Source organism: Castor canadensis, chromosome 7 (genome assembly GCF_047511655.1).
Source record: "Castor canadensis chromosome 7, mCasCan1.hap1v2, whole genome shotgun sequence".
NCBI classification, from domain to species: Eukaryota; Metazoa; Chordata; class Mammalia; order Rodentia; family Castoridae; genus Castor; species Castor canadensis.
In genome coordinates this window covers 27,887,740-27,912,333 of record NC_133392.1, presented here as the reverse complement: position 1 = coordinate 27,912,333, position 24,594 = coordinate 27,887,740, and the positions used below count along the sequence as shown (strand labels likewise).

Here is a 24,594-nt window from a genome sequence, read left to right as displayed (position 1 = left end):
CAGTGTGTATTTGCACGTGTATATTCATGCCCACAAACATGGGAAAAGTAAGACTTTCCCCAATACTAATGTATTGGATCTTACCTCCTGAAGGATCCGAAAGGGAGCTTTCATTTGCATTATCTTCTAACAAAGAATAGAATTCCCAAGGTGTTTAAAAAAAATTAAAAGTGAGGCAGCTAAGAGGGCCAAGCTCCTTTGACCTGAGTGGCTTTTATCATAAGAAGTAAAGAAGCTAGTAGCGACTTTTCCTTCTTAGGAAGGCTTCTGTGGGAAACCCAGCATTCCTTGTAACAGAAGAGTGGACAGGAAATCCTGGGGTAGTTATTTTGCCTCAGGACCACACTGGTAATGTACCCTGGCACAACCAGTTTAACATACCTCATGGTTACAGTGGCATCTCACTTCTCCAACCCCAGCTAGCTACTCCTCAGTTGCTTTCTCAGATAGCTGAAGCTTAGTCTTCAAAGACCAAAATATAAAAAAGAAGCAGAGCTACTGAATGAATCTTTCTAAACATTATATATGCTTCCTGAACATTTACAGAATATAGGTTAGACTTTTATTGATTCAATTTCTGGACTTGGGGTTAGGACACCTGAGTTGTTTTGTTCTGTTTTTGTTTTTTTGAGATCTTGCCTTTTTGGGGTCTTGCTGTGTAGTCCAGGCTGACCTCGAGCTCATCGATCCTCTTGCCTCTGCCTCCTGAGTGCCAGCCATGTCTCACCCTGCCTGGCAGGAGACCTAAATTTTACATTTTAACTGTGGCTCTTGCAAATTGATCTCTCTGTTCTTCAGTAATTCTTCATACTTTGTTGAGGCTGGGCATGGTGGCTCATGCCTATAATTCCATCTTTTTGGGAGACAGAGATTGGAAGGATCTTGGTTTGAGGCCAGCCTGGGCAAAAAGTTAGTGAAACCCTATCCCAGTCAATAAAAAGCTGGGCATGGTGGTGCATACCTGTCATCCCAACTATGTAGGAGGCTGTGGGTAAGAGAAGTGCAATCCAAGGCCTGCCCCAGGCAAAAACATGAGCCCCTACCTGGAAAAAACTAAAGCAAAAAAAGGGCTAGAGGTGCAGCTCAAATGGTAGAGTGCCAACCTAGCAAAAAATTAAAAAAAAAAAATCTGTGAGAGGATTACATTCTGTCATATAGACCATGGGGACTAGGGATGCTTGTTTGCCCTAACACTAAGTGGTCCCAAGCGCTTGTGTAGTTCTGCCTTCCCATGTGAACTGTCTCCTAATACTGTTCTCAATATTCCTGGAGAACAAAGTACCTTCCAGGGGCTGGTGGAATGGCTAAGTGGTAGAGTGCCTGCCTAGCAATTTTGATACCCTGAGTTCAAACCCCAGTACCTCAAAAAAAAAAAAAAAGTAACTCCCTGCCTTATACACAGCTGCTGATGCTTTTTTGTTTGTTTTTCTTTTGTTGTTTTTTTTCAGTGCCAGGATCATACTCAGGGCCTCACACTTGCTAACATGGGCTCTACCACTGATCTACATCCCCAGTATACATAGCATTTCATACATAGTTTGAGGGCTAGAGAGTGATTTTAGTGATATGGAGCAGTAAGCTGCTGCTTGGCGGTATCTGTCACTTGTCACCTTTTTTTTTGGCAGTATTGGGGTTTGAACTCAGGGCCTGTGCTTGCTAGACAAGCACTTGAGCCACACCTCCAACCAGGTATTTGTCACCTCTCAGTTTGCAACTGTGACAAGGCCCCCAGCAGGCTGGCTTCCAGTTAAGTGAGGTATTATAGTGAATAGATTTGAATATACTTCTAGTCACAGTCCATTCACTTAAGAAAGTATTTGTGAGGAAAAGTTGCCTGTAAAGCATATTTCCAAGTTTTACTCTTCCTTATTAATTTTCATTATAAACTTGGAAATGTGTTTCTCAGGAGAATTTTTGGCTCTAAGATGTAATAAAATCACACTGCAGAATGCAGTAGACCTTATAAAAGCACATATTCAAGGGAGAATTCTAATTTTACAGCACACTTTTACAGCTCATGTGACTTCCTTACAGCGATGAGGGCGTGGGAGGTTGGTACAGCTACTCAGGTCTAAAGGCAAACTGTCCAAGTGGCCTGACGCTGAGGATCAGACTGGAGCTACCACCCCCCATCACACCCCTCTTCTGGGAAAAAGACACCCATGGGAACAGCCTAGCAGCATACCAGGCACTTTTTGAGCCGGTCAGCAGCTTATGGCTGCTGCAGAAAGCTGCTGATCTTTAGCTGGTGCTGCACTGGCTGGAGGACACCCCAAGGTGTCAGCCCCAGGGGAAAAGAGGTGTGCCTTACAAATGTCCTCCACCCTAATGGTCTGGATGGCAGCTGTCACTAGGATAGGGCTGAGTGGGGTTTATGAAAATCCTAGCAGAGGTTTCCTGTCCACTAAACTAATTTTTAGATTTATAATTTCCATATTATATGTGCCTTAGTTATAAAAAAGATATATGCAAACATCTGGATTATAAAACAAGGAGAAATAGAGATGGTTATTTGCATTATAAAGTTAATTGCATTTTACAAAACAAATCATGTTAGATTTTCTATAAACTGCATTTAAAATGCAATGTGTGCCTAAGATTTTGTTTATTTTTTGCAGTGCTGGAGATTGATCCCAGGACTTGGTGTATGGGAGGCAAGAGCTCTACCAGTGAGCTGTAGTCTCCATCCCAAGATTTTGTTTAAATATAGCTTTTGGAATTTTTTGTTTTTTAAAGGCAAGTATACCTAAAATGTTTGCATTTAGACTTTCTGAATCATGAGACAAACCCGCCTAACAACTTTCACTCTCTTATTTCATTTTTTCCTTTGCACATTTTTTAGAGGGGAAAAATGCATCAAAACTTCCTTTTTGTTATCCACATTTTCCCATTACCAGAAATCACCCTTCCAATCCCTTCATCTTTTCCTACTTGATGCCACAGCTGAGGTGTTTTTTTTTTTTTCGTAGTACTGAGGTTTGAACTCAGGGCCTACACCTTGAGCCACTCCTCCAGCCCTTTTTTCTGTGAAAGTTTTTTTTTGAGGTAGGGTCTTACAGACTATTTGCCCAGCTATCTTTGAACTGCAGTCCTCCTGATTTCTGCCTCCTGAGTAGGATTACAGGTGTGAGCCACCAGCACCCAGCTGTGATTTTTTTTTTTTTTTTTTTTTTTGAGATAGGATCCCACTATTTACCCAGGCTGGCTTCAAACCATGATCCTCCTGATCTCTGCCTCCTGAGTGGCTAGGATTACTGGAATGAACCACCAGCTCCCAGCAAGCTAAGGGTTTCTTGACTCAGTTTGGCTCCTCTGAGAGCTTTTTTCCAGGCCCTTTTGTGTTGCAATGGGCTTTGTGGGTTGTCTGCTGCTGAAATACTTTAGTAAGATTTCACAGGTTCCTGTGCAGATGAACATGGCTCAGTGTAAAGACCAAAGCTCCTACTTTTATCTTATTTCAGCGATCTAATGTTGGAGAGTCAGCAGGAAACAGCAGAGATCCTTTCTTCCCTCTAATCTCATTGCTTGCTTCTCTCCCCAGTGAGAAAGTGGCGTGTGAAAAGTGCCCTGGGAGCCTTGGGCCAGTGGCAGCTTGAAGTAGGAGAACCAGTGCTCCCAGGAGCAGGGAACCTGGGGCCTGAGCTCATCAAGGAAAGCAATGCCAATGTATGTCTGTCTGTCCAGGTGTCTTGTGGGGGCTGGGGAGATTTCTGGTCTCTCAAAGCAGCTATAGTGACTTGTTCATCTCCTCTTCTCCAGTACGCCCACCTGGCCACACTATATTTGTTTGTGTGAATGCCGAAGGGTTTGACTTGGTCATCCAGGGCAAGGCCTCCAGGCCTACCTAGAGTGTCACAGCAATAGCAGCCTCAGAGGGGAGCTGTGGAGAAGAGCTGAGGGCCTTTTGTCTGGCTCTGGGTGGAGCTTTGGGAGGGTGGGATCCCCCCCTCCCTTCCCCAGAAATAGTCCTTGAGTTGGAGTTGCCTTCTGCAGCCCATCTTCATGCGCAAGGATACGAAGACAAGTTTCCAATGGCGAATTCGAAACCTCCCTTACCCAAAGGATGTATATAGTGTCTGTGTGGCCCAGAAGGAGCGCTGCATCATTGTCAGAACAACCAACAAAAAGTGAGTAGCACGGTGGCCACCTGTCTGCTTGTATATAAGCAAGGGTGGTGATGGGAGTCAGGTCCCAATCTGTTCCTTATCTGAGAAGGCAGAGCATCCTCCTTCCTCCAGTGTGAGGGAGCAAGGTGGGCTGAACTAAAACCCCAGGCACTATGCAGCAGCAGCAGCGGCAGCTTGAATAATGTAATTAGCTCCATCATGGTAGGGGAGCTTGAGTGAGTGTCAAGTGTGGTACTTGGCACATACTGACTATTGATTGAATGAATAAGGGAATCACGTGGCCTTAACTTGTGATCTCAGGTAATTCTGCTCTAAAGTTGTTATGACCTTGACCTCTTGGCTGTATCCAGTCCATGGTGAACTTGGCCTAGAGACACCACTGTCAAGAGCTTGCAGAGAGCCATAGCCTGGGAGGCAGACCTGTCTAAGGTGGCAGGTATAGGACTTTAAAGCACTGGACTGGGCAGCAGTAGCTCTTGTCTCCCTCTGTACTAAAGGAAAATAGACAGATGCTTTGACCTCTTGGAAATCTCTAGCATTCTGCTTCCCTCTGTGGTCTGCTGGGCGAGGAGGCAGATTAGTGGTTGGGAAGTTTTTAAAGGACAGAGGTGATTGAGGTACACTTCCAAAATAATCATGTTTGGGTTTCTGGCACTCAGGAAAAGAACCTGGCTATGAATCAATTTCAGCCTGGGCCAGAGAGATTACAGTATGGGACCAACTCCATATTTGGGCATTGAGATGGGAGGTTTTTTAAGTTTACCTGTTCTCACGTATGAAGCTACCCAGCCTGCCTCATGAGATGCTAAGCCTAACCCTGAGGTGGCTCTGTCCATACACTACTTTATAGTCAGGAGGACCCAGCTCCTTATCTCTCTCCTTAGGCAGTGTAGTCCAGTCTTCCTTTTCCTCTCCCTCAGGTCCATGAAACCTACAGGAAGCAGGGCAGCTCCCAGCCTCCCCAGGGCAGCGCTGGGTTCTGCCCTCCCCATACCCCATCACTTTGGCAGGGTTAAGGGGACAGGGGAAGGGGTGGAGATGAATGAATGAATTTCAGTATTATTGCTGTACATGCAGCCAGCAGCTCCTGCAGTGGGCCTTGTCTATAAATATAAAGTCACAATAATAAGGGTTTGAGTTTATAAAGCACATTGAAGCTCTCAAATAAAAGGCAGTTTATTCCCGTTATTGTTCTCATCATTAACAGGAGTCAGTGCCTAAAGTAGAATTTAGCAATTTCAGACAAATTGCCTGTAAGAAAACAAACTGTGCTTCAGCAAGCATTCCCTGGTGCAAGAGGCCCTGGGTCCAAACTGGGAACAAAAGTGCTTCTGATAGCACTTGAATCTGCAGCTTAGCACTTTGTGGAGCTGGCTGCTGCCTCCTTTTTGTCCCCCAGAGGTCACTGTTGAATACAGATATCAGACAGAAATGTGATTACCAGGGAGTGAGAAAAGAGAGGCTAGCTAACTCACCAAAAAATTCATCTGTGGGCAAATCCTCTGAGCCCCATCTCCTGCATGTTTCCAGCCATAGGTGGCGCTGTTGGCCAGGGGCTCCAGGGATAGAGGCCCATTCCCGTACCCAAGGGCAGGAGTTGGGGCATTTCTGAAAAGCTGGGGAAGGCAAGGTAGGAGTAGTGCCTACAGAGGGTGGGTTCTCACAAATGAGAGAGAAATATTTTGATGCCCACTTTGGAACCCACACTGAGCCTGTGGTCCAGGTCCCAGACTGGCTCAGCCCTGCCCCCTGTAGGACCCTCTGTTGAGAGGAAGGCTGGAGAGGCCATCAGACCCTTAATCAGCTCTTTCCTGAGCCTGGTGGCATTTTCACTTCTGTGTTCTATACCTGGATGAGCAACGCTTAACTTTTTCAGGATACTTTTAAAATCTGTTTTCTGATCATTGCACAATTCAGACGTGGGCAAGATCAATATTATTATTATTCTCATGTTATATATTAGAGATTATACAAATGCATGTAGAAGTCAACATAATAAACTGGCCTGCCCACAGGAGACAGTGAGCTTCTCCCTCAACACCCAGGCATTAACAGTGTCCACCACAACGTGGCATTTTTCTCTGATTCAGCTTTTCTTTGCCTAGAAATTTCATTCCTGCCCCAATTCTTGTATTCTAGAATGTGGTTCCTAAACAAAGGTATGCTTTTTGCTTACCTGCCTTATGTCTGAAGAAGTGAGTAGGCCACTTTGCTTGAAGAACTGATTCTAGTGTATTGTGTCCTTGGCCTCAGGTGTTAGTTAAAAATGAATCAGGGAAGGAAGAAAGTGTTTTCCAGGATCCCAATGTGGCACCATCTGGTCCTGACAAGAATGTTTATGTAGAAAGAAGGTTCAGCCTAAAGGCTGACATCTGTAAGTAGAGTGAGAAGATCTTGGCTTAAATCTGACCTCTGCCACATATCAATTGTAGTATTTGGGGCAAGATTTTCTCATCTATGATAGAAGCATGCTTATACCTACCTCACAGATTGGGGAATTTGATGACATCATATACATACAAGCACTTCACATAATGGTCAGTCCAAAGCAGGTCCTTAATAGTTCTTTGGAAATTGGAATCTGAAGGCAGCTTGGCTGATTTAATATCAGTGATGCTGTCACTAGGGGAGGTATTAATAGGCATCACGAGAAGGAAGGATTCTGTGGTCAGTTAACTTTAAGACAGTCTGAACTCAACAGGGTTCCCTTTGGTAAGACTCTGAAAGCCCTGAGTGTGTACATGTACATTGTGACTCTCTAACAAGGGCTATTGAGGATAGGGGTGACTGGTTTGCCCAGAGCTTGAGCTTTCAGATTTGCCTACTACTGTCCTCAGGGCTGGACTGGCAGGAGACTTCTGGACACGAGCCAAGCCAATGTACAGGGTAGAGCAGTATAGGGCAGGGCCTGTACAGCTGTTCATGGCAGCTGTACTCCTGCCCTCAGTCCTCTTCCAGGGGCCCTCTCTCTGAGGGCCAGACTCTGTGCCCTTTCCTACTTGCTGCAAAGGGAGAAATGGAGTGAGGAATGGTTAGGAATTGGGCAGGGGATATAGTAGAGATGGGAGGCAACAAGCCATTTCTGAAATAGCCATTGAAAGAATTACCCATTTGGCACAAGGGGAAAGAAACTTTCAGAGCTAGCCTGTTGTGGGCCCTTGGACAATAACTTAAGGTTGATCTAGTGCAGCTTCTTGATTTGAGGAAGAAATCTGGAGGAAGGAACTATCATCTCAGGACTGGGATGTCCACTTGAGCCTTCAGCCTAGATATATCATCTTTCATGTCTGGCTGCAGCTGAGAACAGTAAAGGGAGATGGGGATGGGTAGTCAGGCATCTGCAGAAAGCTGGGGAACTGCCCTACTGCAAGGTTTAGCTTTTAGCAGAAACAAAATGTCTGTGTAGCCAAGGATACTGCCTTGCTTCTTCTTCATCTTTAAATTGCCAGCTCACAGAGCCAGGCATGGTGTCACATGCCTGTAATACCAGCTAAGGCTACAGGATCAAGAGTTCAAGACTAGTCCAGGCTACGTAGCAAGACCCTGTCTCAAAAGACCAAAACAACAACAAAAACAACCAACTCACAGCTCAAGTCCTAGGACACAGCAGATGCCCAATAAATGTTTGCTGCCTACCTATAGTTGCCTTAGGCTTAGCATTCTGACTTTCCCAGAAGCACAGAGGTTCCTCTGTTGTCCAGGTGCTGAGAAAGTGTAGTTAAAGTTGTGGCAAACCCCAAGGCTGGGAGAGTAAAGATGAGAAGGGGGTAGGCTGTCCCATTGAGGGTAGATAGCAGCTGTCCCTTTTTTTTTTTTTTTGCCATACTAGGGTTTGTACTCAGGGCCTCCACCTTGAGCACTGCCAGCCCTTTTTTTGTGATGGATTTTTTTCAAGATAGGGTCTCATGAATTATTTGCCCGGGCTGGGTTCAAACCTCAATCCTCCTGATCTCTACCTTTTGAGTTACAGGCGTGAGCCACCAGCTCCCAGCAAGCTATCCCTTACTTCTTTTAGCACTGATTGTCAGAGCCTCTAAAGAGTTATTTAACCTTACCCAATAAACTAAATCCATCACAATAGACTTAAAACAAAGCTTTAGGCCTGCACTGTTGTGGTCTCTATGTGGTAGCAGTAGTGTGAGGAGGAGGCACAAGCCATGCACCTCAAGTGCCTCTGATCCTGGTGTTGCTATTGAGGCCAAGTCCTGGAATTCTGGGGAGTGGGTGGGGGTGCTTCTCTCTTCGTTCTGTTTTTTGTGTACATTTGCAGAGAAGATATTAACACTTCCTAACAAGCCTTTGTGTTCACCTAATCTCTGCTGTTTAACCTTTGACTTCCCCCTATTATCAGTGTCTGCCACCTTTCTGGCCAGACCGAGGGCCCCAGGAAGAGCCCTCAGCGGCTGGCTAGGAAGAGGATGCGCCAGGCATTCCACCAGGTTGCAGGCAGATGGATCGCCTTTCCCTGGGGCAGAGCTTTGGAAAAGAAAGCAACTTGCGGTGCCATTAGGATACCCCAGCCCCCACTCCTTTTGAACTGTCAGCTTTAAGTAAACATTCTTTTCCTGCCATGGGTCCCAGCACCTTGGTGGGGAGTGGGGAACCTGGGAGGAGAGGGGCCCCAGAGCCTCTGCTGAACTGAGGGATTTGGGCAGGGAGGATGGAGCAGAAGTGCTGCATTGATGTCAACTCTCTGAGTCCCCAGGGCATCGGGGCTTTTGAAGTGGACTTGGGGTAGCTGTCACCACAAGGACTTGGCCCCTCTGAAGTATTAAAAGCCCATCCTCCCCAGACCCCTCACTTGAGTTTGTTTGTACCTGCCTGAGGCATTTCCCTTCGGCCCACACAACTTCTGGAGCAGAAAGTGATGCCTTGCTGGGTGACAGATCTGGCAGCCCCTGGCCAGGGCCCAGGCCACACTTCAACCAAGGAAAATGCCAAATGGGCCTATTGTTAGAGATGAGCAGGCCTTTTCTTTGCCCTGGTGTCCTTTGACCCTGACTCACACTGTACTGACAACTGCTGGGAAAAGCAGGCAGGACAGTTCGTCCCTTTGAGTTGGTCAGATTCCCTGCCAAGTCCAGTTGCACACATTATGGGCTTGGTGTTCTGTTGTTTCTGGCTTTTTAGGTTTTGTTGTGTTTTTTTACTAAAAGGGATCACTAATCTCCAGTTTCAGTACCTCAGATGATCGGAATCACATTCAGTATGTGAAAATGGGTGGGTAGGGGAGATCTTGAGGCCAATGAAGGGATCCAGAGCCTATGGTCCATCCTCTTTGTTGTCATGTGGTTTATCTTCCCAGGGAGATTTGTCCATGTGGGCATACTTTTCTCTGCCTTGAAAGTAGAGTCAGGCTAACAAGCCATGAAATACCCGCAAAGAGGAAAAGTTAGCTAGCTGACGTGTTCAGTGGAGGCCCCATGTAAATGGCAACTGCAGGGCCCCAGCTTTGGGGCATGGCCCTAGATATCTTTATCCCATCCCTTGTTAGAATATGTGTCCTGCTTTCTGGTGTCCTCATGAAGCTTGGGGTTTAGAGGAAGTATGCAGCTCTTTGTGCATTCCAGGAGACTTTGGGAGTTCAGCCCTGCAGCATGAGTCACTCAGACCCCTGATCTAATCACAGATTTATGACTGGCTCTGCTGTCCTTCCACTGGACTGGCTGTAAGGCTGGCATCCTTTTCTTTCTAGGGCCACTGAGCGAGAAAATACTGCCATTCTAACTGGTTTTCCTTCTTCTCTCTGGCTGTGTGGAAGGTGGGGGAGATTTGTGAAGGAGCATTGTAGCAAAGGGCCTGGTGCCCAGCTTTTAGGGTCATCTTGCTGGGTTCCCCAGTGGCCTCTTGGTATCTCCACAGGTACTACAAGAAATTCTCCATTCCTGACCTAGACAGATACCAACTACCTCTGGAGGATTCCTCGCTGAGCTTCACTTATGCCAACTGCACCCTGATTATCTCTGTAAGATTTGCCCAGACTTCTTGGCCTCTGCACTGGAAAGAGATTTCTCTTTCCCTGCCTATTTCCCATCTTCTAGGAGTCCCCAGCCCCTGGTGTGCTTGCTGGAGAACAGCCTCCCAATCAACTAGGGGAGAGTAGGGTAGGGGTCAGGGAGGGGCCAATCACACAATTCACAGCTAGAAGAGGCAGAGGATTGGGGGAGTAGTAGAAATCATAGGACTTGGGTTCTGGTCTGGGGTCTGATCCTACACAGTTAACATCACCTGAGCAAATCATTCAACTCTGTATGTCTCCATGTGTAATTAAAGGGATCAGAAGGAGCCTGCATGCGAAGGGAGGGGGATAGTAATTGAACTGTGTCTTCTTCCTGGTTTCTTTTACAGTATCAGAAGCCGAAGGAGATCATGGTGGCTGAGTCAGAGCTGCAGAAGGAGCTAAAGAAGGTAAAGACTGCTCACAGCAGCGATGGGGACTGTAAGACTCAGTAGCTGGCCCCAAGCCGTGCACCTCTAGTATGGAAGGTGCTATGAGACTTCCACACTTGTGCCTTTCTGACATGAGGCAGTCTTCTCTCTTCTAGGAGTTATGCAGAGTCTACCAGAACTGGTCCATGGAGCAGTGCTAGCCCCTGCTCATAGTCTTGTTTCCTGAGTAAAGTCATTCTGAGTTACTGCAGATAGATTACCCTTTTGTCCACCTCTGTATGCTGTCTGCCTCTGGGCCCACTGGCTTCCCTAGGGTGGGCTGGCATAACAATCCCTTCTCTATCCTGGGTACCTTCAACATAAAGCTTTCTTCCTAAAGGGAGAATAGGGTGGGAGCACCCATGACCCCAGCAGGGGAGGGAATCTCCCCCAAACTGTCTATATAACCTCAGAGGGAGTCTAAGCTGGAGGGGCCACTGTGCTAGCTTGTATTGCAAAAGTAGCTGAGAAGAAATTCCCTAAGGTATGTGTGTGTATGGGGAAAGTTTAAAAAATTCAAATTGAGCACAGCATGTTAAGATGTGAGTAAAAAACCAGAATAAGAGTCACAGTGTTGCAAAGGGTGTGTGTTGAAGAAAGATCACCCAAGTGATAGCAACTTAGCACCCAAGCAGCCTGGAGTCCTTCCACAATCCCCAGTCTGTACCCCAAAGGTGACATACCTCCCCTCTGCTAAAGAGAAAGGTGTGGATAGTCAATGAAGAGGAATTCCTAAAGAAAAAAGACCTTTGTTTTTTGGGACACAAAAGTTGTGAGTCTGGTCTTGTCGTGTCTGCAGCATGCACATCTTCCCAGGGCCTTCTAGAATTGCCTAGACATTGAAGAAACAGATCTGTGAACAATTAAACTTTATTTTTACAAAAGTGAAAATAATAGCACATCTCCACAGCCGGCCTGAGATAGGGCTAGCTTAGAACCACCCAAACTACGAGGTTCCCTTTGTCCTTTCTTGGAGTCAAAGTGAAACCAGGCCAATGCAATGCCCCAGGAATGACCCCCAATCCCAAGAGGATGGTCAAAGGTAGGGTCTGACCAAGGAGGTGGCCAGTGCCAGCAGAGTACTAGCATCCTCAACTTTCCTTCCAGGGAAGGAAAGAAAGTGCCACCTGGGAAGGTGGGAGTGCCCCACCTCACTATAATCTAACATGGCTGTATGAGGGGTGGGAGCAGGGTTAGCCTTTCCAGGCCAAGCCCTTGCTCTGGCCAAATGGGTGCAAGGCCTGGGTTCAGCTATATTCTTCGGTCCCATCTCTTTACAGGTCCTGGGAGGGCCTGCATTGCTGGGTGAGCCCCAATGCCCCAGAAGTAGGGGCCTCTAGCTTTAGGTACCCAAGCACTATGGCCACAGGTCTAGGTATAAAGCAGGGGTGGTGAAGGAGGTGTCACTGTATCCTCCAGGCAAGAGAGGTCCCTGAGTAGCTAGCTTCCCTGGCCCATAGGCAGGGGTAGCTTGTCATGGGTTTTGAAAGTCCAGGACATGGAGATTATAAGACAGCGCAGCATAGAGATGGTTGGTGGTGAACCGCAGGCAGTACACAGGACTGCTGAGTGGTGTTGAAGTCAAAGGGAAGGCCTGGAAGGGAGGACACAAGTGGTGAGAGATTTTCCAAGTGGGAAAACCCAGGGTCCCCAGGCCCAGTAAAACATGGACATGCCATTGTCAGCTTCCTCCAGCCTGCTCCAGGCACATCCTTGGCCATGTCACCCACCCTCAGATACAGTTCATAGGAAAAGTCCTGATATCCCAGAGGTGTGAGGTGGGCAGACACTTACATGCAGGCAGGCCCTCTGGCGCCGGTCCCACAGCCGAACGACACCATAGTAGGAGGAACCTGTGACCAGCAAATGGTTGCCATCGGTCTGCAGGCAATACAGGGTGCTGTCATGGGGCTCCTCCCACTCCATGACACATTTCCTGTCCAGGAAGAGAGAGGCAGGGGGATGTCCAGTGCTTTCTACCTCCAGCTAAGCTTCCTCCACAGGAGCATGGATGAGCTGGGGATGAGAGTTAGGGAGCTGTTCCAGGCTGGGGGAGAGAAGCGTGAATCACCATATTCTTTAACAACCAAACATAATGGGAGAAGGTATATCTGTAAAAGATTCTCCCCAAGCCCTGCACCTTGGGAGATGTGCCCTTATTTGTGCTTTCACATGATAGGCTACTTGTCATAGGACCCATCAGGAAAATAAAAGCCTCAACAAAGGCTGGGACAGAGTGCTGAGGGATAATGGCCCTGATATCTACAGAGGCTTTTATCAGGGCCTGTTGACACAAAGTTGCTAGCCCCTTCCTTGTCAGCCTGACACCAAGTTTCTGTGCCCTAGCTCATAGGCCAACCCAGGACTGAAGGGCGGACCAGGATGCACCAGACTCCCACCATGTGTACTTCCCCACCCAGCACACTTACCGGACACTGGTGCGGAGGTCCCAGTAGCGAACATAGGTATCATAACCACAGGACAACAGTGTAGAAGGGGACTCATACATGACATCCAGGACCCCAGCCCCTGGGGGAAAGTCACTGCCCAAGTGTGTCATCAGCTGCCCACTGGAGAGGAAGGGCAGAGGGTGAAAGGCTGCCCACCTTGGCCATGTACACTTTCACCCTTCAGATGGCATCAGGCCTCCTTCCTTAGCTGGGAGACTCTCTGAGGAAGGGGAGGGTCAAAGGAAGCAATGCCCAGACTCATACCCTTCTCACCAGTGCCTACCCCTCCCCCAACATCCCAGCCCCCAGCTGAAGCTTCAGTGAGGCGAACACAGCAGCCCCTGCTCACACCTGCACTCCAGCCTCCTGTTCCTTCTCTGGGCAATGAATGGGTCTTACTGAAGGGGTTGGCCCCCCTCACATGCACATACTTGGTTACTTTATACTCCTTGATCCTGCAGGTCATGCAGTTCTGAGCTGCCTGAGTCCAATGCCTTAATTCCTGCCTGTAATCTGGGGCTCAAACCTCATTGGGGATAAAGACCACACAAAGGGAGAAGGGGAGTCCCAGGCGATGTTAAAACAAGTAAACACCTTTGTGTCCAGGGACAGAAATTGCTGAGAAAGCAGCTTAGCAGGCTGGTCCCTGGTGTTCTCGGTCTCTGGCCCCCAGCCCAGGGCTAGCACGCCTCTGTGATCACAGCCCCCAACCTGCTGTGCTCCAGCCTGTGCCCCCACCCGCACCCCACCCGGTGGCCAAGAGCAGATTACTGACAAGAACAATTTCTTTGTGACTGTGTAATTCCCTCCGTGACCGCGGCAGTGGACAGACCCTTCGCCCCATGCCAGGCCCCTAGCAACCATGTAGGAGGGCCTCCTGGCCCTAGCAACTGCCCCTCAACATCAAGTGCACCTGCTAATCCCTGTGGCTAGGGGATGGGTAGACATATTAAGTTTCTGCAGAATATTTGGGGAGAATGAAGAGAAGGGGCCCTCTCTGAGCCCAATGCCTCAGTTGCCTTCACTATGAGATGTTGGCCCTTCCCATGGCCTGACAAGAGAAACAAGGCCATAGACACCTCACAGGGGTACTCAGGTAAGAGGCCTTGGCATAGGTTTAGAAGACTCCCTGACCCAAGAGCACAGCTTTGGCCCAAGCAGTGCTCAGCAAAAGGATGAGGCAGCCCTACCTATGTGAATGCAGACTTAGCTCTAGGCCTCCCTTTCACTCAGACTTGTTCTCAACCTCCCTCTCCCCCAAGAAGCTGCCATCTTCCCTAAAGGCATCAAAGGCTGAGGCTTCCTTTCTGCGGACTCAGCCCTTACCTGGGAGCCCTGCCACCCCACGTTGGCCTCCCCCCGGAAGGTTCTCGGTGATGGGCTGGGGAGAAGAGGTCAAGTCGTGGGCAGGGGCTCCTGAGGGAGCAGAGAGGTGGCCTCCCCAGATCAGCATCCCCTAGATGTCACTGACCTCACTCCCAGAGGAGCCACCAGCCATGACTAGAGCTCCACAAGCAGGACAGAGCCCTGGGGTGGGGGGGTGGGGGGTCTCCTGTCTCACAGGTACACCAGTACTTTTGTGAACTCTGGGTGGGAACTAATGAACACAATTCTCCCTCTCTTTCCAGATTTGGGGGCCTCCATTAGTGAGGCCTTAAGGAATGATTGAGGAGTTCTCCTCTTTAATCTATAGAAGTAATTTCATGTTTGTTTGAAATAGAAGATGAAAGGCATGGGGGCGGGGGGAGGTATGGAACCCAGCTTGGCCCTACCTACCCATCCTGGTCCAGTTCTGAGGAAAAAAAGCCAGGCATCCACAGGGCTGGCAGGGTCAGTAGTGTGAAGAGGCACAGCATACCTAGACTGAGCTGCCATCCTGGGCCCTGCCCAGCATCCCAGCCACCACTGATAAGAAAACAGAACAGCCCAAGGATCCCTCTGACTTCTAGGAGACCAAATGGTCCAGTGAGCATTGGCCCCTGGTACTGAGCAAGACCAGTCCTGAGAGCCCCTGTCTGCCAGCCGGGCCTGGCCAGGGGCTGAGAAGTTTCTTTCTGCCATGCCTTCTCTAGTTTTTTCAAGTGGCCACACATGCTTTAAAGGGGCCAATAGAAAGATACAATTTCTTTTTCCTCTGGGCCACAGACCCTCAAGGCTCTGTTGTACAGCTCCAGCGAGGTTAAGTTCAGAGGATAAACTGACACACCAGGCTCTGGGAAATGGCCTGTCTCTTCTAATAGTGGCCCAGCAGTGCCATAGGAGTCCTGCTGGGGCTTTGATTTGGGAAAACAAACAGAAATGGCACCGTAGGCCCTTCAAGGCCCCTACCCCAGGCCCAATTTAACTAGAAAACTCTAGTTCAACTGCTCTGGTGGAGGGAGAGACTGGCCCACAATAGCCCCAAACTTTGGGGGAAAGAGGACAAAAAAAGCTGTCTGTCTCCTCATCCCCTCCTCCTGGGCTGCTTTTCTTATTACAAGTGTGTTCTTGTAAAAACGATTAGATTGCAATTTGTATAACATGGTGACCCCCAAATTCAGATGTTTCACCCCTTTTCTCTAGAAAGAATGTTAAGAATGCTTATCGGCCTCTCACTGTGGGGGGTGCAGAGCCTTGACTGTTGCACAACTTGTGTGGGAACAGGGCTGCCGCTCAGAGCCCCAGCCCAGACAGGAGCAAGTGCTGGGTCTGTCACTATAGAGGCCCAGACAAAAATTCCCTTCCCTTCCAATTCTTGTGGACAAAGCCTGGGCCTCCAGGAGCTGCTGAGGGCTGAGGCCTCCATACCCCAGCCTCCTGAACCTGACTCCAGCAATTCCCTCCACCCAGGGGAAGATAGACAGATGGGGCCACCTGCCCATGTAAGCCTGATGAATGAGACAGGCAGGGGTGTGTGGGGTGGGGGGGAGGTTGGGCTGTGGGGGTGGAGGAACAGCCTGAAGGAGACCAGTTCCTTGGCCCAGGCCATGGGCAGCTTTTCCTAGAAGTCCTAGTACTTCAACAAGAAAAACGTAGGCAGAGTGCAGCTCCATCCCTATGGTGTCCTGATCTCCCTGGCCTAACTCATCCTGCTATCCAGGTGATGCTACTGAAACTAGAGGGAAGAGGGAAGCTGAAATGAAACACAGACACTGCATCACCATCTTTATAGGAACAGGCAACTACAGGTAGTGCTGGCCCATCTGGGAGAGGACCTAAATGCCAATTAGAGTCAGACACACAGGCAACCCACCTTTGCCCCTCCAGTCTGGGCCCTGAAAGCCAGAATGCCAATACCCTGCTTCATTCCTACCCCAGCACCCACCACAGGCCTCCCACACTAGCATGCTCCTGAGGCCCCCCTGGCTCACATCCACAGATGCTTCTGGCTCCCACCCTTTTTTCAGCCACTTTTAACATACTGGGTTCCTGATGCTGCTCCCTGGAGTCCCTATGGATGCCTATTCCTGCTTGTGTTTGGGTATAAGACTGCTTCATCTGGCAAGTGCTACCATGCAACAATGGCTTTTGGAGAGAGAGGCTGAAAGGTTGACAGTTGACTTACAGCTCTTCTCAGGGGACAAGTGTCCTGAAAGTAAAAGCTGAGCCAAACATGATCTCTAAGAAAATAGGAAGCTTTTCTTGACTTCCATCCTCTTCTTCCCTCCCTCCTTCTATCAACAACCATTAACTGAGCACTTTCTGTGAACAAGATAGGAGCTGACTATGAAGGAAACATTGTCCTTGCCCTCAAGGAGTTTTCAGTCCGTTGAGGGAAAGAAGTCTGAGCTATGTATCTAACAATATAAGGTGTGACTTAGTAGATACCACAGAGAGAACATTTCTGGCTAAGAGGAATAATAGCTAGGGACACAACTGTGACAGGCAATGATGGGGATGGCCCAAGTAGAAGGACTAGCAAAGACAAAGGTGCAGTACTAGGGCAACATGGCCGTTTTGGCAGAAGCTGGCAGTTGAGGGGACATGTCACAGGACCTGGCTTTCAGATCACTGGTCTTGGGACACACCTCCACCTGGCAGAGAGGCCGCCATGTGGCTTTTGAGTAGAGTGGTTGTCCCAGTCCAGCCCCCTGACTGCAGATAAGGAAACCAAGGGCCACAGAGGAAATGCCTTCAAATCATCCAGTAAGAAGCAGCAGAACTGAATCTATAATATGAGCTGAGCTGGAAAACCAGACCAGCAAAGGCATGACAGGAATGGGGAAGGCTGAAAACTTGTTCTCATGGCTCTGGTGGGGGCTGCATGGTCCTTAATCAGCCCCATCAGGTATCCTAACCCCATTTTACAGACATACAAACTAAGGATCAGAGACAACACCTAGTAAGCAGTTAATTCAGGCCTGTGTGAGCCAAAATATATGCTCTTGGCAGCAATACTCCCCACCTTCGCAGACAGCACAGCCACTTAGTCACAGTCTCCTTGTTATCATCTGGCCAGTTGCACAATTGGACTTGTTCCCACAGACACCCAGGGTACCTGCTGGCCCTCGCCTGTGCTTTGCAGGTTTCTCCATTTCCCAGATTCCTAGAGGCTGGCCCTCTAGTGGGGTGAGAGGATCACAGAAACAGATCCCAGAGGTAAATGGAGATAAGTCCCTGGAAGCTTCACTGGCCCCAGCTCCATCAGGTGAGAGGAAGCACACAGCCTCTCACATAAACGTGTCCATGCACCCCCAGTGCGTATGTGCGCGCGCGCACACGTGTTCAGACACAATGGCTCAAAGGCCAAGCAGCCGGGAAGCCTACTTTGTACTGCTAACAAGGGGACTGTAATTACAGGAAGGGGCAGCCGGGCAGATAAAAGGATACAAAATTTCAACATCTGTTGCCATAAAGGGATAAGGAGAAGTGAAACGCAAAGTATCAGTTTGGTGTCAGCAGGCAAAGAGCCAATTTCAAAGAGATTGGGGACAGGGGGCAAGAAAGAAAGAAGGGGGAGAAAGAAAGAAATTACAGGGTTCCTTAAAGAGGTAAAGAAAAAAAGAGAATGAAAAAAGCTGTCAGTAATACTTTCAAAGGAGAAGGCAGATACTTTAAAGAGGGGCAATTCCTGTAATCACCCTGACTGAAGGCCAGACCCCTGCACAGGGTGTGGGCGGAGGGCTAGGGGCAGAGACAAAGCCACACCTGGGCAGGACGGGTATGAATGGTGCCCTCAGAGCAGCTTGCCTGTACCCAGGCCAGTTTTCATCTCCAGCCACATGCCCCTTGCCATTTCTAATGCCACTGGATGTCCTATATTCATATCCTGTGCCTAGTGCAAGGAGACCAAGATGGGTTCCCAGCTTAGAGGGAGAGCTAAACCAGGCCACACCTGAATAGGTGGCCCTTACCAGTGCACCAACACTGCTCAGTGGACAAGGCCACCAACTCCAGCCATGGGGTACAATCAAGGAGGGTTTTGTGAGGGCTTTATGCTGACTTAAGATTTCCTTAAACAGAAACGGTTTCCAGGCTTGGGGCTGTCTTAAGAAAAGCCTTAGAGGAGAAATACAGGGCACCGGTCAGAATGGAGGGGAAGCATATCTTGCCCCTGTCCTTGTTGAGGAAGAAGAGATTGAGTATATGGAAATGAAGGCATAATAGGGACCAGGGATGACATGGTCTTAAGTGGAGGGGAGATAAGGAGATGTGTGTAGGGGCATGCACACAGTCTCACACATGCAGGGTGGCATTGCCCAGGCAAAGACTCAATGCCTTAGGAGCAACCATGTCACCAAAGATCCCCTACTCCCATACCCTACGCCACAGTTCCAGGATGGCTTAAGGATATGGCTGGACCCACAATGACCCCTTCGGGTCTGGGATCATGGGCTTCTTTAGCCTGAAAGCCCACCTTGAGCCCAGTTGTGCCCTGCTCTTGAGGCATCAATGCTAGATCCAGTGCAAATGCCCCTTGGCAGAGAAGGCAAAACCCATAGCAAGAACAAGCCCACAGGGTTGAGGGGGTGTGATGTCAGGCCAAGCAGACCTGCCTGGGCCTTCTAGCAGCACAGCGGTATGCCCATGGTCAACACCTGGCATCTCTCTGGGGCTTAGGCAAGGGCCCACTGAAATGTACACAGAGGGCATAAAAACAGGTCTTCCCTGCCACCACCACGTCTCCCCATTCACAATACAGACTAGACACAGGGCCTGGGCTGAGGTATATATGGGGGAGGTTTACTTTGCCTCCTCTCTGAATACAGTCAGTGTAAGAACAGTCTGTGGTAAACACCAAGAGGCCACAGACTTTTTTCCCCTCTTTGGGAGCACTGGGGTTTGAACTCAGGGCCTCACACTTGCTAGACAAGCACTCTTACTGCTTAAGCCACTCTACCACCCCTCTTTTTGTGATGGGTTTTTTCAAGATAAGGTGTCTCAAACTGTTTGTCTGGGGCTGGCTTCAAACTGTGATCCTCCTGATCTCTGCCTCCTGAGTAGCAGTACTGGCACTGAGCTCACAAAACAAAATGGATCTTGATTCCTCCATCCCCCAAGCTCAGGAATAGGATGGCTTTGACACAGTTCCTCATTGCCTGACAGGACAACAGGACCTAGTTAGGGCTACCTCAGTGGTTGGCTGTTACCAGGGACTGTTCAAGATGGAGGTACAGGAGTTCTGGCACTTGAAGATTGAGGACTGTGCCTGAAGACCATCAAGAATCAGAAGCAGGAACCCTCTGGCACCCTGAAGTTGGGTAAGGACTCCGTCTTTCTCATCTCAACAGGTTAGAAATCCCTGATTCTTGGTCCCAACCCCATGGTGTCCAATTCCAATAGAAAGGAAGGCAGAAAGGGAGGTAGAAAGATGGGGACAGTGAAGCTCCTAGCCACCAAGACAATGGCTGAGCTCCCAAGGCTGCTTCTATCCTGTGTGCTCCAGCCAGGGGACCCCCTTCCCAACACGCTTACCTGCCCTGCTTAGTCCCTAGGGAAAGAAGGCTTTGACAGAGTGATGGGAGGTTGGAGCCAAGGGTGCCCTGAATGGGGTCTCTAGGCATTCTGAAAATAGCACTGGCTGAGGGCACCTGAGACACACAGACATGGCCTGTGACTCCAGAGATGGAAGTGCTGGTACCCAGTAGCTGCACCTTGGAGGGTGTCCCAGCCCCCAACCATCACCTGAGGGCAGCCCAGATGCTCAAAGCACAACTGCCCCTTCAATATTCCCCACACCCAAATCATAGCACACACATAAAAGAGAAAATCCAGGTACTGCTCAGGTTTCAGCAGTGACAGGTTAAAAGCAAAGAATCCATCAGGCACTGCACACCAAGTCCTGCCCAGCCCAAGTCCTGCCGGCAATGCTGCTCCACCTTGCAAACTGCCTGTCAGTCAGGCTTTGGTGTTACTCAAAGATCAAACTCGGTCCTGCCTGTTCATTACCTTAATCCTGTTTTCTACATGACTTTATTATCTGCTTGGGCTTCTCTGGGAAAAATTGTCCCAAGGAGTCGTCCATCCATTTCCTCCCACCAAAAGCAGGAGTCTCCACTAAGGCATCTCTCCTCACTCCCTGCCCCACTAAGTCCTCTGAGCTGTGTACAGAACCTCCCAGGAGTGAGGAGAGAGTCTGGGGGCTAGAGAGGAGGCAATGACAAGTGATGCTTGGCACAGGCTGGCCAGCAGATAAAGTGGCTATGTCTCATCTGGTCTTGTGTCCATTCTCATTTGGGTTCATTCTGAGTTCAGTAAAGACTCAGGGTTTGAGGTCAGTGAGGTCTCATATTTCCTAAGAGAACAACATCCAAAGAATTGGTGCCTTAGGATTCCATCTTGACCATATTTCCCCTCAAAGACAACCACAGGCAGCTCAAAGATCACCCAACTTTTGAGATGATACTGTGTTATGGTGGTATACCCAGACCACCCTCCAGCTATATGCCATCCTAAGCCAGGCAGCAGATGTGCCAAGCACAAGACCCAGCTACATGACTAACTGAAACTCTGATTTTCAGCAGAAATGCCCACCTGTGATCCACAGCCTTACTAGCAAGAGCCTTCTCTGTGCTACGAGGCACCAGCTTCCTCTCCCCTCCACTGGTCAGTGACCACAAGCACTTTGAGGGTTGAAAGGCTAGGCCTCCACAAACTCCCAGGGACTAGTGTAGAAACAACTTTGGTATGGACCAGGAAGGAGCAAGAGAAAACAGCTTGCATCAGCTGAATACCCAAGGTGACAGGCAGTGTGCACGGCACTTTTTCACAATAATTCCATTCTTAATGGATCTGTGAGGTAGGAATAATGAATTTCCATTTTCAGTTCCCACTGTAGAAACTGAAGCCCAGAGAGGTCCCAGATCACAGGACTAGTGTGTAGCAGAATAGTTCTGGAAGCAGCTTCCTAGCACACATTTTACATGCTTCTTCCCCACCAGGGAGGGCTTCTCCTGCCTCAGCCCCACTGGTGAAAGGAGTTTGGCAGGATGACCTCATGGGAACAAGTTTCAAAACCTGCGGGATGTCAGTATCCCAGAAGCTTGAGACCGAAGGAGCCTTGGAAGTTTTAAGCTGGCAACAGTGTGAGGTGGCCACTGGTTGTATTAACAAAAATAGGAAAGCCAAAGTGAGGGAGGTGATAATATCTGCCACACATCATACCTCACCTGATCTGTTCAGTACTTGGAGGGATAAAACCAGATAAGTTAGGAAAACTCTCAGGTAAGAATGATTCTGAAACCAGTGTGAGATCAGTACTGTAGGGCACTTACCCAGCCATTGCTCACATTCTTTCTTGGCCTCCTCTCTGCCGCTGCCAGTGTGTCTGGGGAAAGCTGGCTCTTCCCAGGTCAAGGAAGCAAATCTCAACGGGTCCTCCCATTCCTCTTGGCAGGGTTTGGTTTAGAGTGAGCATTGTAACACAGTTTGGGCACTTTTCCTTCCTTCCCTTTGAGTATTGCCCTATGAGTCAATGAACCTACTCTAAACAAGCTTGAAAGTAGGCAAAAGCCATGGCAAAGCAGAAAATAATGAATATTGGCCCTCGTGGTCTTCAGGTACTAAATATTGACTGTGGAATCACTCAGCCACCCAACTTGCGGGCTCCTTATAATTGAAGATCCCAAAAATCCTATTATTGTTTGAATCATTTTGAATTAGGTCTTTCTTCATTACTTATAGCCAAAAGCTATGGCTAACTCATCTGCTCTATTTCTGAAGAACAACTGAACAGGTTAGGGGTGTCACTCAGGTGTCTTCCTAGCAAACACAAGGCCCTGAGTTCAACCCCCAGTACTGAAAGGGGAAAAAAAATCCCTAGAACTTTGGACCTGTAAAAGAAAGCCCAGGAGGAGCAGAAACAAAATTTTCAGATATGTAAGGGCCTGTCCTGCAGGTGAGAGGTTGAACTTGCTTCCTGTCCAGGATCACAGCTCTGGGAAGTAAACTGACCTAGATAACAGGTCCGCATTCTAACATTCAAAGCCTGCAGGGATGCAATGTGTTGTCTGTGGAAGTACTGAATGTCCTGTCTCTGTTCTTAGATGACTATTAGAAGAGAATATTGTAGGAAAAAAAAATGTTTAAAGAACCTGTCTTGTGTTATGAATAAATCCTTTGGAAAGACAACTCTAGAATGAACTTTTCAGAAAGAAGATATTATGAATACTTCCCTGGGGAGAAAGAGAGCAAAGAGATAAAGCTAGAGAACTGAGGAAGGAAGCAGGCAAGAAATATACCTTCACTGCTACTGCAAATGGTAGCATTTATAGCTCAGGGCTTGCTGAAGAGTTCTTAGACTTAGCACCAAAAGCACAACTGATAAGAAAAAAGTTGATAATTTAGATAGTATCAAAATCTAAAACTGATTATGCAGAAGATGTTATTAAGTTAAAAGAACAAAAGACAAAGTTAGGAGAAGATGTTTGCAAACCACGTATCTGCAAAGGACTAATGTCTAGTATATATATAATGATCAAAGCTCGGCATTAAAAAAAGAAAGCAGCCCAATGGACAAAGATATGAATAGATATTTTGCTACACAGGATATATAAATGGCAAATGAGGACATGAAAACACACTCAACATCAGTAGCCATCAGGGAAATTCAAGCTAGAACCATGATGAGGTGTCACACTATTAGAACAGCAAAACAGAAAAAATAGGCCCAGCACTGGTGGCTTATTCCTGTAATCCTAGCTACTTGGGAGGCTAAAATCAGGAGGATCATAGTTCAAGGCCAACCCAGGCAAATAGTCTGTGAAATCCTATCTCCAAAATAACCAGAGCAAAATGGACTGGAGGTCTGGCTCAAGTAATAGAGTACATGCTTTATAAGTGCAAAGCCTTTTTTTTTTTTTCCTTTTTCTTTAAATCTTTCTTCCTTTCTTTTTTTGCAGTACTGGGACTTGAATTCAGGGCCTACATCTTGAGCCATTCCACCAGCTCTTTTTTGTGAAGGATTTTTTTGAGATAGGGTCTCTCAAACTATTTGCATGGGCTGGCTTCGAACTGTGATCCTCCTGATCTCTGCCTCCTAAGTAGCTAGAATTACAGGCATGAGCCACCAGCAGCTGGCTAGTGCAAAGCCTTTACAAGTGCAAAGCCCTGAGTTCAAACCCCAGTTACACTAAAAAAAAAAGAAAAAATAGTGACAGCACCAAATGCTAGTCAGGGTGTAAAGTGTAAAGAAACTAGATCTCTCATGCATTGCAGGTAAGAATTTAAAATGGTAAAGATAATCTAAAAAATAGTTTGGCAGGTAAAAAATTAAACTTATACTTATCAAACAACCTTGGCATTTATCCCAGAGAAATGAAAATGTGTGTCCACATAAAACCTATATACTAATGTTCGCAGAAACTTTTATTTGTAATAGTCGAAGAACTGGAAACAACCCAGCCATTCTTCAGTGGGGAAAGAAACTGGTACATCCATGCCATGGAATACTACTGGGCAATAAAAGGGGACAAGCCATTGATACATACGATGTGTCTATGGGTCTCAAATGTATATGCCGAGTTTTCAAAAACCCAATCTCAAAAGGTGACATACTGGAGCCAAGAGTAGTGACACCTGCCTGTCATCCGGAGACAGGAGGACCTGGGTTTGAGGTCAACCCCAGGCAAAAACACAAGACCCTATCCTAATGCAAAAAGGGCCGGGTGTGTGGCTCAAGTGGCAGAGTGTTGCTTAGCAAGCAGTAGGCACTGAGTTCAAACCCCATTACCACGACCACCACCAAAAATAATAATAATAATAAAAAAGTGCCATACTATATGATTCCACTTCCACTTATATAAAATCTTCAAAGCGACAAAAAGTCAGAGACAAGAGGGAGTGGAGGAGGGAAGAAGAGCGGGTGTGACTATGAAGGCATGTGAGGGATCGTTGTGCTAATGGAACCAGTAATTCTGTTATCTTGGGCTGGGGCGTGGCTCAGGTGGTAGAGCACCTGCCTAGCAAGCACAAGGCCCTGACTTCAAGTCTAGTACCACCACCACCACCAAAAGTTCTGTATCTTGACTGTGGTAGTAGGTATGTGTATCTAAACACGTGATACAATTGCACAGAATTACACACACACTCACAGTGAGCACAATCGGAAGAAAGGTCTGTGGGTTGTACTCATGTCAATTTCCTGGTTTTGACATTATTTTATATAAAAT

At 48.0% G+C, this 24,594-nt stretch overlaps 2 protein-coding genes and 1 non-coding gene across 9 annotated transcripts in view; 1 reads left to right on the top strand and 2 right to left on the bottom strand.

The window, feature by feature from the left end:
- The window catches only part of Dpcd (deleted in primary ciliary dyskinesia homolog (mouse)), a 31,293-nt gene extending 7,779 nt beyond the window's left edge, over positions 1 to 23,514 (top strand). The window contains exons 3-7 of one of the 3 annotated variants that reach the window (XM_074078471.1): positions 3,542 to 3,666; positions 3,994 to 4,127; positions 9,990 to 10,092; positions 10,476 to 10,535; positions 19,532 to 23,514. In XM_074078471.1, the coding sequence (XP_073934572.1) occupies positions 3,542 to 3,666; positions 3,994 to 4,127; positions 9,990 to 10,092; positions 10,476 to 10,535; positions 19,532 to 19,546 (437 nt within the window). In that variant the 3' untranslated portion in view covers positions 19,547 to 23,514. Of the gene's footprint in view, positions 1 to 3,541; positions 3,667 to 3,993; positions 4,128 to 9,989; positions 10,093 to 10,475; positions 10,777 to 19,531 lie in introns of those variants that run through there. The other 2 variants (XM_074078470.1, XM_020171242.2) reach the window with 2 other exon arrangements.
- The window catches only part of Fbxw4 (F-box and WD repeat domain containing 4), an 82,887-nt gene continuing 69,703 nt past the window's right edge, over positions 11,411 to 24,594 (bottom strand). For 3 of the 5 annotated variants that reach the window (XM_074078466.1, XM_020171240.2, XM_074078469.1), the window contains 3 exons: positions 12,986 to 13,126; positions 12,351 to 12,492; positions 11,411 to 12,150 (listed from right to left, as the gene is read on the bottom strand). In XM_074078466.1, coding sequence (XP_073934567.1) covers positions 12,031 to 12,150; positions 12,351 to 12,492; positions 12,986 to 13,126 — 403 coding nt within the window. In that variant the 3' untranslated portion in view covers positions 11,411 to 12,030. Of the gene's footprint in view, positions 12,151 to 12,350; positions 12,604 to 12,985; positions 13,127 to 24,594 lie in introns of those variants that run through there. The other 2 variants (XM_074078468.1, XM_074078467.1) reach the window with 2 other exon arrangements.
- On the bottom strand, positions 19,103 to 19,232 carry LOC141425344 (small nucleolar RNA SNORA51). Its single transcript, XR_012450404.1, has one exon. It is a non-coding gene; the product is annotated as a small nucleolar RNA SNORA51 (small nucleolar RNA).